General features: G+C 39.4%; 1 protein-coding gene across 4 annotated transcripts in view; it reads right to left on the bottom strand.

Moving 5' to 3' along the window:
• The window catches only part of neto1l (neuropilin (NRP) and tolloid (TLL)-like 1, like), a 116,155-nt gene that overhangs the window by 23,192 nt on the left and 75,552 nt on the right, over window positions 1-17,411 (bottom strand). For all 4 annotated transcript variants that reach the window (XM_048174688.1, XM_048174690.1, XM_048174691.1 and 1 more), the window contains 2 exons: window positions 9,201-9,242; window positions 8,975-9,102 (listed from right to left, as the gene is read on the bottom strand). In XM_048174688.1, the coding sequence (XP_048030645.1) occupies window positions 8,975-9,102; window positions 9,201-9,242 (170 nt within the window). The remainder of the gene's footprint in view (window positions 1-8,974; window positions 9,103-9,200; window positions 9,243-17,411) is intronic.

The following is a 17,411-nucleotide window of genomic DNA, read 5'->3' as shown; positions in this document are numbered from 1 at the left end:
ACAATTTATAGAGTCAATAAACATGCACAGACAAATCCAAATTAAACCCTGCGGCTCGTGACGGCACATTGATGTCCTAAGACACGAAACGATCGGTTTGTGCGAGAAAACGAACAGTATTTATATCATTTTTTACCTCTAAAACACCACTATATCCAACTGCGTTCAGCATTCGCTTGGTGATGTCTGATCGCGCTCTGACAACAGAAGTTATGTCTGGCACTCATTGAAGTATATGCGCGAGACATCACTGGCCGCTGTCAGAGCGCGATCAGACATCACCAACCGAGTGCTGAACGCAGTTGGACATAGTGGTGTATTAGAGTTAAAAAATGATATAAATACTGTTTGGTTTCTCGCACAAACCGATCGTTTTGTGTCTTAGGACATCAATGTGCCGTCACGAGCCGCAGGGTTTAATTTTATTTGTCTGTGCATGTTTATTGCCTCTTATAAATTGTGTGACCATTGACTCGCATTATAAGACTGACAGACATCAACGGTTGGAGTTAAAAATCATCATTTGTGTTCTACTGAAGAAACTAAGTCACCTACATCTTGGATGCTCTGGGGGTAAGCAGATAAACATCACATTTTCATTTTTGGGTGAACTATCCCTTTAAAAAAGAGAGCAACACATTCTTCAAAATGTACCTTTGTGCTCCACAAAAAGTCAGTCAAACAGTTTTGGAACAACATGAGGGTGAGTTAATGACAGAGTTTTAATTTTAGGCATACTATTCTTATAAATACACAGCTAGAATGACCCTCACCATGATAAACACTAGTCTATTTGACAGATTTGACAGATTCATATCTTCCAAATATTACCACAGAATGTTCTGCTTTCAGCAGGTGAAGTTTGCAGTCTAAAGTGAGATGATTTTACATTTAATGAGCACTCGATGTTCCATTATGACAAGTAAATGAAGCACCTCAGTTCAACCAGTGGGTAAAGGCTCATGTGTTACTCGGCAGCTCACTAAATCTTCTTACTGTTATAGTATTTCATTCAGCATATTTCCACTACTATAGTCGGTGTGTCATGCCAGCGACATTGGTCGTTTTGTCCTTGCCACTCACAATATACTCACACCTACGATATAAGTAATGAACTAGTGACGCCATAGTCTTTCTGGAATGCTGCGGTGTGTACAATCTCTCTCATCATCAGCAAAACAGCATGGGGGCATCATTTATAGCCATACTGTACATGAGCCTCAATCACTCACATCTGAACAAATGAAACATACAGTATAAGAGTTTCCAGTCTCCTCAGAGAATCACATGAAGATGAAAGAAGACTCACTACCATATGTGCCAGCTTCTTAGCACTTTTTAGACATTTCTTTAGGTGGAATATGAGGAATGTTAGAGACGGTAATTATACTGAATTGATTTCAAAAGGTTGTCCAGATCAGTAAATAAAGCATAAGGGAACCTGACCGGTCATTAAGATAGACTCGCCTAATAATCTAATAACCTTAGGGGAGCTGAAAGCAAAATCCAGAAACTGATGCTGAAAGTGCATCCACTGACAACTGAATAGCCAATTACTAGTGCATTATAAACCCAATGGTAGAGGAATGTACAATGTGATAAAACCAAATATTTAATCTAAAGATCTGGGTTGTCCGCAGACCAGTCAGAGTAGTCTTATCACCCTAATTAGTGGTGCTTGCTCTTAAAGGATTAGTCCACTTTTAAATACACTTTTCCTGATAAATTTACTCACCCCCATGTCATCCAAGATGTTCATGTCTTTCTTTCGTCAGTCGAAAAGAAATGAAGGTTTTTGAGGAAAACATTCCAGGATTTTTCTCCTTACAGTGGATTTCAATGGCTACCAACAGATTGAAGGTCAAAATGACAGTTTCAGTGCAGCTTCAAGGGCTTTAAACGATACCAGTTGAGTAATAAGGGTCTTATCTAGCGAATCGATTGGTCATTTTCGGAAAAAAAATACAACCGTTCATGCTTTATAAACTATTCTAGTTTTTTGGTAGGACGCTGAATGTTCTACGCCTTCCCTATTCAAGTTACGGAAAAAAACGAAACTGGCGCCGCGTTCGTTCCGTAACTTGAATAGGGAAGGCGTAGAACATTCAGCGTAAGCGTTATGAAGAATGCAGAAGCGGAAAGTACGTTCAAGGCGATATTTTGTTTATAAAGCATGAACGGTTGTATTTTTTTTCGAAAACGACCAATCGATTCGCTAGATAAGACCCTTATTACTCATCTGGTATCGTTTAAAGCCCTTGAAGCTGCATTGAAACTGTAATTTTGACCTTCAACCTGTTGGTAGCCATTGAAATCCACTGTAAGGAGAATAATCCTGGAATGTTTTCCTCAAAAACCTTCATTTCTTTTCGACTGACGAAAGAAAGACATGAACATCTTGGATGACATGGGGGTAAGTAAATTTATCAGGAAAAGTGTATTAAAAAGTGGGACTAATCCTAAAGGACTAATCGTTTAATTTTTATATTTTCAACCCCAAAAGTTTGACACAAAACACCATCTGTGCTACTAACTGAATAACACTTGTATTTGTGCTCAACGAAGAAAAATGTGCTATTACATTCATCACCGATCAGGCATAACATTATGACCACTGACAGGTGAAATAAATAACACTGATTATCTCTTCATCACAGCACCTGTTAGTGGGTGGGATATATTGAGCAGCAAGTGAACATTTTGTTCTCAAATTTGATAGAAGCAGGAAAATTGGGCAAGCGTAAGGATTTGAGCGAGTTTGACAAGGGCCAAATTGTGATGGCTAGACGACGGTCAGAGCATCTCCAAAACTGAAGCTCTTGTGGGGTGTTCCCGGTTTGCAGTGGCCAGTATCTATCAAAAGTGGTCCAAAAAGGAACAGTGATGAACTGGCGACAGGGTCATGGGCGGCCAAGGCTCACTGATGCACGTGGGGAGCGAAGGCTGGCCCATGTGGTCGATCCAACAGACGAGCTACTGTAGCTCAAATTGCTCAAGAAGTTATTGTGGTTCTGATAGAAAGGTGTCAGAATACACAATGCATCACAGTTTGTTGCATATGGGGCTGCATTGCTGCAGACAGCTTGACCCCTGTCCACCGCCGAAAGTGCCAACAGTGGGCACGTGAGCATCAGAACTGGACCACGGAGCAATGGAAGAAGGTGGCCTAGTCTGATGAATCACGTTTTCTTTTGTATGTGCGTCGCTTACCTGAGGAACACATGGCACCAGGATGCACTATGGGAAGAAGGCAAGCTGGCGGAGACAGTGTGATGCTTTGGGCAATGTTCTGCTGGGAAACCTTGGGTCCTGCCATCTATGTGGATGTTACTTTGACACGTACCACTGACCTAAGCATTGTTGCAGACCATGTACACCCTTTCATGGAAACAATTTTCCCTGGTGGCTCTGGCCTCTTTCAACAGGATAATGCACCCTGCCACAAAGCAAATATGGTTCAGGAATGGTTTGAGGAGCACATCAACATGTTTGAGGTGTTGACTTGGCCTCCAAATTCCCCAGATCTCAATCCAATCAAGCATCTGTGGGATGTGCTGAACAAACAAGTCAGATTCATGGAGGCTCCACCTCGCAACTTACAGGACTTAAAGGATCTGCTGCTAACATCTTGGTGCCAGATACCACAGCACACCTTCAGGGGTCTAGTGGAGTCCATGCCTTGACGGGTCAGGGCTGTTTTTGCAGCAAAAGGGGGACCAACACGATATTAGGAAGGTGGTCATAATGTTATGCCTGGAAACACCACTGACATTTCATCAGAAAATGTAAAAATGTAGCCTGTAAAAAGTGTAATAAATCTATCTTGTCCTGCTGGAAGCAAATTCAGAGCAATCCTGATTCCTTACCTTAATTATTATATGTGAATCATTCAAAAAAAGACTATATGAATATAAAACTCCTGCACCCCCTCCATCTGAAACAAGCCCCCTCTAGACTCAGAAGCAGGCTTGAATGCTTGAGTACAGTCTAATTACCCAGTAGAATTATTGTATCTCAATAACTCAGCTTTGTTCTCCTACCGCTCCTCTGGAATAAATTAGCCAGGGCTGCCTGACATCGAGACATCAACCTCTGGCCAGTTGGGGACTGCTGTCTCTTCAGGGCATGTGGATGTGTTTGAGGTGCTGTTCACATTCCCCTCTGTGCTGACTTATTTGTAGCCTGCATCTGCTGACGTTCCCACCGGAGCGGAGAGAAAATCGGGACCGGTTGCAGCACAGAAATGCATGTGTGGATGAATTGCTGCAAATACATGATGATGTAATACACCCGCCCCCTTTTCTTTTCCTATCAGTCAGTAAATCAAATAAGAAACCGAAAGATGAGATGTACATGTCTGGGGGTTATACGCTTGTGGACTTAATTGGATGAGATATATGAAAGCCTGCGAGAGAGATGTGGTGAGGACAGGCATTTGAGCAACAGTAGCTGGTGTCTAGAGGAAGACACGACGCTTTCCCCGCCATCTGTGCTCCAAACAATCATTCCTGTGAGATTTCAGGGCCAGACAAACATGACACTGATTCAGAGCTGCTACAGAAAATTATTCCAGTGAAATGGACAATATTACACTTGTATGGAGACCACATGAAGTTATATGGACATTACGAGAGACGTTAGGAACAGGAGGACAAAAGTCCTTTTAAGGCAAATCATAGGTAAAAGGCATGCAATAGGCAGTTTTGCTGAAATATTGAATTTGACCTGCATTTTTCAAACATTTGAAAACATTTGTGTGTCAAGTTTAATAAGTCTCTTAAAATATCAGTATGACAAGGCCAGGTTAGGTTAGGTTGTGAAATGTCATGTGGTGCAACCGTAATAATATAATTAATAAATTATAAAATATCTTAAAACACATTTTACCTTAAAAATATTTAAAAACAAGAAATCAGAAATCATTCTAATATGCTGATTTGCTGCTCAAGAAACATTTATTATTATTAATATTAACAGTTGTACTGCTTAATATTTTTGTGGAAACTGTGATACTTTTTTCCCCAGGAGTTTTTGATGAATAGAAAGTTGATAAGAACAGAATTTATTTTAAAAAAAGAGAACGTTTTGTAACATTATTAATGTTTTTACTGTCACTTTTGATAAATGCATCCTTGCTGAATAAAATTATTGATTTCATAAACAAAAGTACTGAAACCAAACTTTTGAAAGATAGTGTACATTCAAAATGTGTATCTTAAAACAAATTCAATTTCAGATTAAAAAAAGTTGACTGTTTTTTTTTTTTTTTACTAATAGCTGGGACTTAAATTACATTCCTTGAGCATTACAAATACTTCCAATCATTTTTCTGTGAATGGTTCATATCCTCCCACTTTTACTACTTCTGCTCACAGTCTGCCTTATAAATACTGGTTTATCAACACTCTCTGAAGTAACTAGAGGAAAAAAGGCAAAGTCTTCATAATAAGCATTGTGTACAGATTCATACAAATGCAATCATAACGCTAGAATTTTCAGTCTCCTTTGAGCAGTGCTGGTGGATGATAAAAATGCTTGAATAGCTGTGTGAAACTAATCGCTGTGAAACGAACAAGGGCATATGCTTTTGATTTGTGCCTCTGGAAGGACATCAGATAGAACAAAAATCAATTTCTGAAGCAATAAATCACATTAAACACAAATATTATCACAGAGCCATGGCAAAATACAGATTTTTGCTCTCCAGTCAACACTATCGCTATCTAAAGATATACAGGAAATGGAGGCAATTTATTGTTTAGTCATATGCCCCGCATGTAAGGAGAAAGAATTTATATATATATATATATATATATAAAAATTAAATTGATAAATAGTGTGACAAAAATATTAAGCAGATTAAGCAAATGTTAATAAGAAAAAATTAGAAATACTTATTGAGCACTAAATTATTTGTGATTATTGTAACTATTGATTTCTGAAGGATCAAGTGACACTGAAGAGTGGAGTAATGATGCTCAAAATGTTTCAAATATTAAAATTTTTAAAGTATATTACAATAGAAAAGTTATTTTTAAATTGTAATAACAATCACAATATTACTGCTTTTACTGTATTTTTGATCAAATAAATGTAAAGATTTTTCAATTTAAAGGTGCCCTAGATTATGTTTTTAAAAGATGTAATATAAGTCTAAGGTGTCCCCTGAATGTGTCTGTGAAGTTTCAGCTCAAAATACCCCATAGATTTTTTTTAATTAATTTTTTTAACTGCCTATTTTGGGGCATCATTATAAACGCGCCGATTTTATGCTGCGGCCCCTTTAAATCCCGTGCTCTCCGCCCACAGAGCTCGTGCTTGCCTTGAACAGTGCCTAAACAAAGTTTACACAGCTAATATAACCCTCAAAATGGATCTTTACAAAGTGTTCGTCATGCATGCGGCATGCATGCGTCGGATTATGTGAGTATTGTATACTGTTACATTGTTTACTTCTGATTTTGAATGAGTTTGATAGTGCTCCGTGGCTAACGGCTAATGCTACACTGTTGGAGAGATTTATAAAGAATGAAGTTGTGTTTATGAATTATACTGACTGCAAGACAGCTCTCTAGTTTCCGTGAATACAGTAAGAAACGATGGTAACTTTAACCACATTTAACAGTACATTAGCAACATGCTAACGAAACATTTAGAAAGACAGTTTACAAATATCACTAAAAATATCATGTTATCATGGATCATGTCAGTTATTATTGCTCCATCTGCCATTTTTCGCTATTGTTCTTGCTTGCTTACCTAGTCTGATGATTTGGTTGTGCACATCCAGACGTTAATACTGGCTGTCCTTGTCTAATGCCTTTTATAATGTTGGAAACGTGGGCTGGCATATGCAAATATTGGGGGCGTACACCCCGACTGTTATGTAACACTTGGTGTTATGTTGAGATTCGCCTGTTTTTCGGAGGTCTTTTAAACAAATGAGATTTATATAAGAAGGAGGAAACAATGGAGTTTGAGACTCACTGTATGTCATTTCCATGTACTGAACTCTTGTTATTTAACTATGCCAAGATAAATAAAATTTTTCATTCGAGGGCACCTTTAAAAAAATTTAAAACTAGTGTATGTAGATAATTGGTTGCCAAGGACAACGTAATGGTCAACTGTACTATTTAGAATATTATACAAGAATATGTGACTGCAGAATTATGCATTAATGGACCAATCAGAATTCAATGACAGCCATCTAACAAATGATCCTAATGAGGATGCATTTCTTTTTTCTCAATTGGATCAGAAAACATAGAACATAATAAAAGGGGGAAAATGGCACTCCAATCTTTTCTTACTGTTACTGTACCATAAAAAAGGAAAAAGACAGGCTAAACGAAAGAAATAAAGGTGCCATCGAACGTTTTTTTACAAGATAAAATAAGTCTAAGGTGTCCCCTGAATGTGTCTGTGAAGTTTCAGCTCAAAATACCCCATAGATTTTTTTAAATAATTTTTTTTAACTGCCTATTTTTGGGGCATAATTAGAAATGCGCCGATTCATGCTGCGGCCCTTTTAAATGCTCGCGCTCTCCGCCCCCGGAGCTCGCGCTTGCCTTAAACAGCATAAACAAAGTTTACACAGCTAATATAACCCTCAAAATGGATCTTTACAAAGTGTTCGTCATGCATACAGCATAAATGCGTCGGATTATGTGAGTATTGTATTTATTTGGATGTTTACATTTGATTCTGAATGAGTTTGAGGCTGTGCTTCGTGGCTAAAGCTAACATTACACACTGTTGGAGAGATTTATAAAGAATGAAGTTGTGTTTATGAATTATACAGACTGCAAGTGTTTAAAAATGAAAATAGCGACGGCTCTTGTCTCCGTGAATATAGTAATAAACGATGGTAACTTTAACCACATTTAACAGTACATTAGCAACATGCTAACGAAACATTTAGAAAGACAATTTACAAATATCACTAAAAATATCATGTTATCATGGATCATGTCAGTTATTATTGCTCCATCTGCCATTTTTCGCTGTTGTCCTTGCTTGCTTACCTAGTCTGATGATTTAGCTGTGCACAGATCCAGACGTTAATACTGGCTGCCCTTGTCTAATGCCTCGATCATGGGCTGGCATATGCAAATATTGGGGGCGTACACCCCGACTGTTATGTAACAGTCAGTGTTATGTTGAGATTCGCCTGTTCTTTGAGGGTCTTTTAAACAAATGAGATTTATATAAGAAGGAGGAAACAATGAAGTTTGAGACTCACTGTATGTCATTTCCATGTACTGAACTCTTGTTATTTAACTATGCCAATATAAATTCAATTTTTAATTCTAGGGCACTTTTAATGCTCTCTTAAAAATAAAGGTTGCAAAAGGGGGTTCTCATAGTAATACAATTCAGAAAACAGTTCTTCCATTTTTTCTTAGTTTAAAGAACATTTTAAAAACCTAAAGACCATTTTTCCATTATAAAAATCATTTTGTGCAATGGAAAGGTTTTATGAATGTTAAAGGATCTTTTTGGAACTATAGATGCCAATAAAAAAACTTTATTGTTTTTTATTCTGCTGCTCCAATTATATAAACAAATCTGACCCCAAATGAACTGGACCACCTGACATTTTCCACATGGACACTTTTTCCTTGATTCTCATCTGCCATAAAAACAACGGCAGTCCTGCAAGAGCTCATTCTGCTGCATGTCATACGTCCAAGAACTGCCCCATTTTTATCCTCAACAGAATTCCACCTAACCTCATACAAATCCGCCCCAAGATGTTTTCACAAAGGCCGAATAATGCAAACGACTGCAAAACAGGAAGCCAAATGCTGAAGTATGTTAGGCAGTTACTGCACAGCTTGAGGCAGATACAAGCTGTCATATGTCAGAAATGTGGCAGGCTGGGTAACACAGCGACAATAGGAAAACAACTGGGGAGTTATTAGACGTGAGCGGGGGAAGTTGGGATAGGGTCTGACTGCGGGGGACTGACTTTGGAACGAGGAGGGGCACGGATGTACCACTTGCAGTCCACTGCCTCTGTCTGCAAGGCTTTGCCGTCTTTGGTGATCTGCTGCGATTCAATGATGCCTTCAGGTCCTCCCATCTCGAATTCACAAACTGCAGTGGAGAAGACATAAGGAGACAGATTACGGAAATGAAAAGCCATTAGATATATTTATATGTAGGATGCTTATAAATGAATGAATAATACCCACAGGGAAGAGGTTTGGGGACTCCTATGTCTTTAAAGTCAGGATCTGAAAAAAAGAAGAAATAAAATAGGATATAAAATATAATTCAGATATCCGATAGCCATAAATATAGTGCTGTGCTATATCAACTGAACCATTCAATGTACAATCAACGTGTACATTGAGACTGATCAATAAGATATGTGAATTGTTTGTGCCTTAATAAGTGTTTGAAATCTCACAGTTGATGTTTCAGAAATTATGCAGAGTTGCAGTTTGAACAGGAAGGCAAGTGACATGAACAGGAAGGAAGCATTCAATAAACATAGATTAGACTGCTCATTTAGCAATATCTTCCAGTATATTTCACATTTCACTGCTCTATAGAGGCTTCTGGAAAAAATGTAGACATGTTTGGCAAGCTGTCTGGAGTGGAGGGGCTTTGAAACCACCAATAGAGAAAACTGTGTAGTTGAGGAGAAGACATGGCAGAAGACTCAGAAGGAAGCAGAAACTTTCATTTATAATTCCACAAAACTCCTTTTCAGTATTCAATATCTATGTAATACATTTAAAGGGTCAGTTCACCCAAAAATTCTGTCATTAATTACTCACCTTCAAGTCGTTCCACACCCGTAAGACCTTCGTTCATCTTCAGAACACAAATTAAGATATTTTGGATGAAACCCGATGGCTCAGTGAGGCCTCCATAGACAACAAGATAATTAACACTTTCAGATGCCTAGAAAGCTACTAAAGATGCATTTAAAACAGTTCATGTGACTACAGTGGTTCAACCTTAAAGGATTAGTTTACCCAAAAATGAAAATAATGTCATTTATTACTCACCCTCATGCCGTTCTACACCTACAAGACCTTTGTTCATCTTCGGAACACAAATTAAGATATTTTGATTAAATCCGATGGCGCAGTGAGGCCTCTATAAATAGCAATGCCATTGAAAATCTCAAGATCCATAAAGGTATATAAAATAACAACTTTTCAACAATATAGTGATGGGCCAAATTCAAAACATTGCTTCGGAGCTTTACGAACCGAATCAGTGATTCGGAGAGCCAAAGTCACATGATTTCATCAGTTTAGCCGTTTGATAGGAGATCTGAATCACTGATTCGATTCATAAAGCTCTGAAGCAGAGTGTAACGAGGTCAGTAGATGTGGGAAGATGCTCCCGGAGCTCCTCCGTGAGAGACTCAAGGCCGGTGCGCCTCCCAGGTGTAGCTCGTTAACTCTCGCGCCACCGGCCTCGCGCCGTTCCCTCACGGCTCTCGCCCGCCCTGGTCGCCACATACCCCCATCGCCCCTCGCAGGCCAGGGGGTACCTCCGAGACTGCTCTCTACTCCCCCCCCGGGGCCTGTCTCGGCGGCCGCAGCACCTGGGGGTAAGGACAGACGAGACGAGAGAAAGGAGACGGAAGCAAGGGGAGCGACAGGACGAGAGAGGGGAGAGAGGAAAAAGAGAGAAAAAAAAAAAAAATTCTTGGTCCGGTTCCCCGACACACTGCCGCTCGGTCCTCAGCCTGCCAAGAGGCTCTTTCTCGCGGTGCCATGCGGTGGCACTGGACGCTCGGTGGACGGCCCGATCCTCGACCGCCTCCTGGCGGCCGGCGATGGCTCCTCCGGCTGAGGGCAGCCGGCAGCGAGTCCCCCGTCCCCTGCTCCTCCCCTTCATGGCGGACGGCAGCAGGCTCCGGCCCACGGCGGACGGCGGCGACTCCTCCGCTCCCTCCAGGTCCAGGACGGCAGCCACCCCACCTCGTCCCAGGAGCACGGCATCCGGGTCTCCGTCCCACCTTTCACAAGGCTCCAGCACCACCGCCTCGGGCAGCCTCTCGCGGTCTACACACACTCCCGCGCTGCCCGAACTCCGCAGCACCGCGATCCCCCTCAGCAGCGAGGGCTCTTCGACAGCATGTCCCTCCTTCCTCCCGGGTTTCGGCACCAATGTAACAAGGTCAGTAGATGTGGGAAGAAGGAGGCGGGAACCGGCGAACGTTTAACAAACGTTAAACAAAAGTTTAATTCAAAATAAGCAAAGAACAAAACGAAAGTAATGCCGGCAGACGTCCACACAAACATAATAACACATAAAATAAAGTCCAGGCCTGGTCCTCTCTCATCCTCCACGGTCGTCGCTCCTCCTTTTATGCTCCCGGAGCTCCTCCGTGAGAGACTCAAGGCCGGTGCACCTCCCAGGTGTAGCTCGCGCCACCGGCCTCGCGCCGTTCCCTCACGGCTCTCGCCCGCCCTGGTCGCCACACAGAGTTTTGAATTCGGCCCAACACTATATTGTTGAAAAGCCGTTATTTTGGTTTTTTGGTGCACAAAAAGTATTCTCGTCGCTTTATAGGTAGAACCACTGAACTCACATGAACTGTTTTAAATATGTTTTTAGTACCTTTATGGATCCTGAGATTTTCAATGGCATTGCTGTCTATGGAAGCCTCACTGAACCATTGATTTGTGTTCTGAAGAAGGTCTTATGGGTGTAGAACGACATGAGGGTGAGTAATAAATGACATTATTTTCATTTTTGGGTGAACTAACCCTTTAATGTTATGAAGCGACGAGAATACTTTTTGTGCGCCAAAAATTAACGACTTTATTCAACAATATCTAGTGATGGGCGATTTCAAAACACTGCTTCATGAAGCTTCGAAGCTTTACAAATCTTTTGTTTCGAATCAGTGGTTCGGAGCGTGTATCAAACTGCCAAAGTCATGTGATTTCAGTAAACGAGGCTTTTTTTCGTCATAAGTGTATCAAAATTTGCAAAGCTTCAATATTGTTGATTTTGCTGAATAAAGTCGTTATTTTGTTTGGGGTTTTTTGGTGCACAAAAAGTATTCCCGTCGCTTCATAACATTAAGGTTGAACCAATGTAGTCACGTGAACTGTTTTAAATATGTCTTAAGTAGCTTTCTGGGTATCTGAAAGTGTTAATTATCTTGCTGTCAATGGAGGCCTCACTGAGCCATCGGATTTTATCAAAAATATCTTAATTTGTGTTCTGAAGATGAATGAAGGTCTTATGGGTGTAGAAGGACATAAGGGTGAGTAATTAATGACAGAATTTTCATTTTTGGGTGAACTAACCCTTTAACAAACTTCTTTGCCATTTTACGGTGGTTCACAAACTAACAGGTTAATTATCGCCACCTACTGAGCTGGAGTGTGAAGCCTTGCAATGTGCTGCAGGAATAAAGCCCTGGGTATACTTAGTTTTTTTTACACGTACGGTAGTGTACACGCACAGTCGAATGCACAGCCTTGTCACTTGACTCATACACATACACAGGCGTTTGACAAATGCACAGTTTTGAGCAATCTAATGCAACGAGTTACAACCCATGTAAACATCCTTGTATTCTTTCATGCTAGAGTTGTACAAATGAGGGTACTTTAACCTCTTTGCACAATCTCTCGTCTACGTAGGCCTCCATTGTTGCTGTAGCTTGCATGTGTTCTGGTCAGTTTTCCTTTGACTACCTTGTGAATCGATGCCCCCAGGGCACAGTTGCCACCACTGTACGCTGACCCTCGTGTATGCGTAAAAAGTGAACTATACTTTGGGCTCAGTCCTAAAACCCATGAACCAGCATTTGTGCAATTCCACTTCAATTGTCCCAAAGTCAGTTGGTTTTTTGAACAGATTTTTGGTTAAATGCCTGAAATAAAGTCAGTGGATAATAAGACCCGTCTTGAACACTACAACACTAATGTTTCAAATTGCGCATATTTTTTTTGGCGTGCATGTTAACCAATGGATGCATTCACACCAGCAGCAGGAGCAGCACGTGAGCGTCAAGCAGGAGCGTCGCGTGAGCAGCAGTGAAGCCGAGTCTATTTTTGCAGCCCAAATTCACAAAAGTTGTGTTTATTTGCGAAAATGATCTTGATGAACAAAACATGCAAGAATTTAAAACTTTTGATGGTCACATGGGATTATTTTCTGCATTAATCCAAAAGCCAATAGAAAAATCGTATTGACTTTTTGTGGAGACAACCATGGGTGATGCTAGCTTTCGGGTTGGCCTACAAAAATACGCTATCCCTGTACCACTTCATTCTGAACAAATAATAATGGAAAGCCACAATCTAAGTTGTATTGATCCAACCTGCTGTCCTTAAATAACTTTAAACGTTAAAGAACAATTTAGACTTTAACCTGCTGTGCAGCATCATTATGTAACTGTACATTCAGTGAAATCTCCTCAGTTCCCAGTGGTCTCAATTCTTCAGTTAAATTTCTTCATTTTCAAATGCACGTCAGTTTTAAAAAGTACATAACCTGCTCCACAGTCTCTGGAGAAACACGTTTATTGCAAATGCCATACTCTAACAATAGCGGTTAAGAGCAGAATGCCTAATGTGCAAGACATTATTGTTTATCCAACACTATAGTCTCATATAGCCAAACTTTAAAAAATGTGGTCTTCACTGCAACTTATTCTAATCAAAAACCACTTCGACTGTCTGACTGACTTGTAAAGCAACCAATCAATGTTAATTTTGTTTTTAAGTGCATTTTAGCATAGATTTTTTCATAATAATAGACTGGAGCTTAAAAAAAAAAGAAAAAAATAATTCAAAGTGAACATTGTAGAAACAATGTAAAGACAAAGTTTTGAGACTTAACCACTTTTTTTGTCAATCCCAAAGTAATAAGTACTGATTATTTCACTGACATAAACTCTGAAAACAATGCAAAATATACAAGGCATGGGAATACATGGGAATAAAAAGCTTTCAAATTGAATCTTTTTATATTTCATTAATATCTATTTTTTCGTACATATGAAAGAAAATTTTCTCTGCGCTAATGCAGACATTTGTTCAGTTTCAGTCTGATTCAAACCGTTTCAAACTAATAACTTAGATTTTTTTTTAACTTTTCAAAAAACAGCTCACACGAGCCTGTCAAAATTTTTGCAAAAAAGTGCAATATGTTTTGTGCAATAAGCATCAGATGTTCTGTGGGTTGCCATATGTCAAAATGAATAGCTTCAATCTCATGGTTCAATACAGCCCTACTCTTTATCCTAACATAAATGAACATAGTCTATCAGAAGCGGCATTGTGCTATGCAGAACTAATAGGTGGGCAGTTTAATTACTTTCACCCCTCTGTGATTAGATCGGCTTATATTTAGTATGGGTGATATTTTGCTCTGTGATCCCACCGTTCACTCTGATATTCATATACATGGACAGAGACGGTGGCAACTCAGTCTCACTGAAGATGACTTCTCTTCTCATACATACACATATACAAATGCACACAAAACATAATCTGCACTCCTTAAGAGAGGATTGGATTGTACCTCAGTTACCTTTACATGAGACTGATTGATCTGGTGAAAATGCCTGATTTATATCTCTGTCATTTCACCCTCCTGTGAGCACTTATGTGGGTCACTGTGTGTGTGATCGCAGAGGACACCCATCACTATTATGACACATTCACTCCTATTTTAGAACACGGACATGTGGTTCCTGACAATATGAGACTGTACGATATGCAGCAAGACATACTTTCGTCGCATTACAAGTCCACTTATAATGTGAGTCAAGGTTTCTTACAGCAAAAAACGTTCTAATTTAGATGCATTATCACCTTTATTGCTTCTTTATTTCTTTATTATCATTGTTGTGATTGGCTAATCTTTGTGTGCCAGTGCTGGCCACATTGTCTTTATTAATTTGGGGTCAAGGGGTCAAGGTATGGCTAGTTAGCATGCAAATTTATTTTGAAGGTTCTGTGCGACTCGTCTTTGTTTAACATTTCACACCTTACACATTCTGTTCAACATCTACACTGAGGATTCAGATCAGGACTTTAGAAAAAGAAGGAATGAGAAAGACTATATTACAGAAATAAGATAAGTCAAAGAAAGAGTGAGTGTGTGCGAGAGAGAATCGGCATATCAAAAGAGATTTAATGTCAGAAATAAGACAATATACACTTCTATAACCGAAATGACTGCGGGTATGACTTAAACGGGTAGTTTTTTTTTTTTTTTTTTAATCACAGTGTGACCCTAATGTTGCTTCTCTATACAGTATTTAATTAAAATAAAATAAACAGTTAGAAGCCACTGTTGGTAAATTCAGATTTGATGCTTCCAAACGAACTCTGGTGCGGTTCGAATTATATATGAACGCAACACGGACCAAAGACATGTAAACGAACCAAAAACAGGAAGAGGAGACTCTAAAAAGGACAGAATCCTCACGCATGTCGGTTTTTCTCGTCATAGTCGCGAGTTTGCCCATCACAGGCATCAGACGCGCGTCTCCACGCAGCAGAACGTTTGTGTGTGACGGATGGATTCCCGCCGCTGTTTTGACTACTTTGCACATTTTATAAGCTCTTCACAAGTTCCCAGCTGGCCAAAATACCACCACATGCAGGCTACGCACCGCTACGCACACATAACGAGCGCATTTACCTCAGCACACAGCATTGTTTTGGATGTTCGGTAAGTTCCGTCTCAAAATAGGCAATACGTCATCAAATCCGACCAATCATGTTGTGAATGCATCCCTATGCCTTAAGGTTTGGTATCCTTTGGTTCGGTGATAAAATTGCCAATGTGAACGCTAATCGGACCAGGACTAAATGTTTTTTTTTTTTTTCTTATTTGGTCCGGACCAAATGAATCAAACGAACCGAACTACAAGTGTGAACGCACCCATACGACTTTCTGTTGTTATGGGAGATGTCATTATAATATAGTCTTATAATCTGATAATACAGTTTACCTTAGTCACTGTAACTATCGTTACAGGTGTTATTTACAGCTTTAGCAAAAACTGGAAAAGAGATTGACTTGTAATTCATACAAACAGTATTCAATCCATTCCCGTAAACAATGTTAATGTTTGAACAGTTTTTAGTCAATATCCTTCAAATTTAGACAATATTTTGTCATGTTGTAACAATGACTGACTCGGTTGAGTATTTGAATCCATGTGCAGTGTTTTAATAAGCACAGCAGTACAAACATAGTAATGTTCAGGGCAAGAAGCGCAGTGAATAAACAAACAAAGGGTCGATAACAATAGCAGCAGTCCAGACAGCAAACTAATCCAAATCCGTAATCCAGAAGTCGTGGTCATAACCAGGCAGAGAAACGTACATGTGGCAAACAAACAGGGTAATATAAATGCTTCAACGTTTTGCACAAACAACATGGCTTATAATCAGTGTTGCCAACTGCTTTCAGGTAAAAGTAGCTAAAACTGATAGCTAAATGTCACTAGATGACATCATAATGGCAAATTCATTGGTCTATATAAACATGAATATAGATCAGTGGGCAAAATAAGAATCTAGATAAGGTTTGTCCAAGAAGTTGCTATAGATCTGTCTCTAAACTTTTGAAAAAAAGTCTCAAAAAGGGTGGGGAAGTCACTAAATCTAGTGACAAAATCCCTAAATTGGCAACACTGCTTATAACAGGTAGGAACAGAAAGCGATGCGTGAACCGGCAGAATTCAGTATTCGGGAGATGGCTCCCTCTGGCGGTCGGAGGAATGGATGGCGGATGCAGATTTTACACATGCCATATTCATTCTATTTAATTTTACTCTAAAATGGCATCACATTTTTGTTGACAAAAATAACTTTTTTTTTTTTTTGACAGGAAAGAGAACATTTAAGCCAAATATTCAAAATGTTTTATACATTATATCAATGTTTATATATATACAGTATACAGTTGTGCTCAAAATTATTCATAACCTTGTTAAATATGACCAAAGAAGGCATCATTAATACTTTTGATCTTTTATTTTAAAAATCTACAAAAATCCAAACTTTCATTGGAGAAAAATAATTTTAAATAGGGGGAAAATCTCATTATGATAGAAATGTTTTTCTCTAATACACATTGCTCACAATGAATCATACCCTTTTATTCAATTCTTTTTCCAACCTCTTTTTCCCAAGATAACAGCTCTGAGTCTTCTAGTCTTCTATAATGGCTGATGAGTTTGGAGAACACCTGAGAAGAGATCAGAGACCATTTCTACATACAGAATCTCTCTAGATCCTTCAGATTCCCAGCTCCATGTCGGTGCTTCTCCTCTGCAGTTCACCCCACTCATTTTCTTTAGGGTTCAGGTCAGGGAACTGGGACAGCATGGCAGAAGCTTGGTTTTGTGTTCAGTGACACATTTTTGTTTTGATTTTGACATTTGTTTTGGATCA

Source organism: Megalobrama amblycephala, linkage group LG22 (genome assembly GCF_018812025.1).
Source record: "Megalobrama amblycephala isolate DHTTF-2021 linkage group LG22, ASM1881202v1, whole genome shotgun sequence".
In the NCBI taxonomy this organism is placed as follows: Eukaryota; Metazoa; Chordata; class Actinopteri; order Cypriniformes; family Xenocyprididae; genus Megalobrama; species Megalobrama amblycephala.
This window is presented reverse-complemented; position numbering and strand designations above follow the sequence as displayed.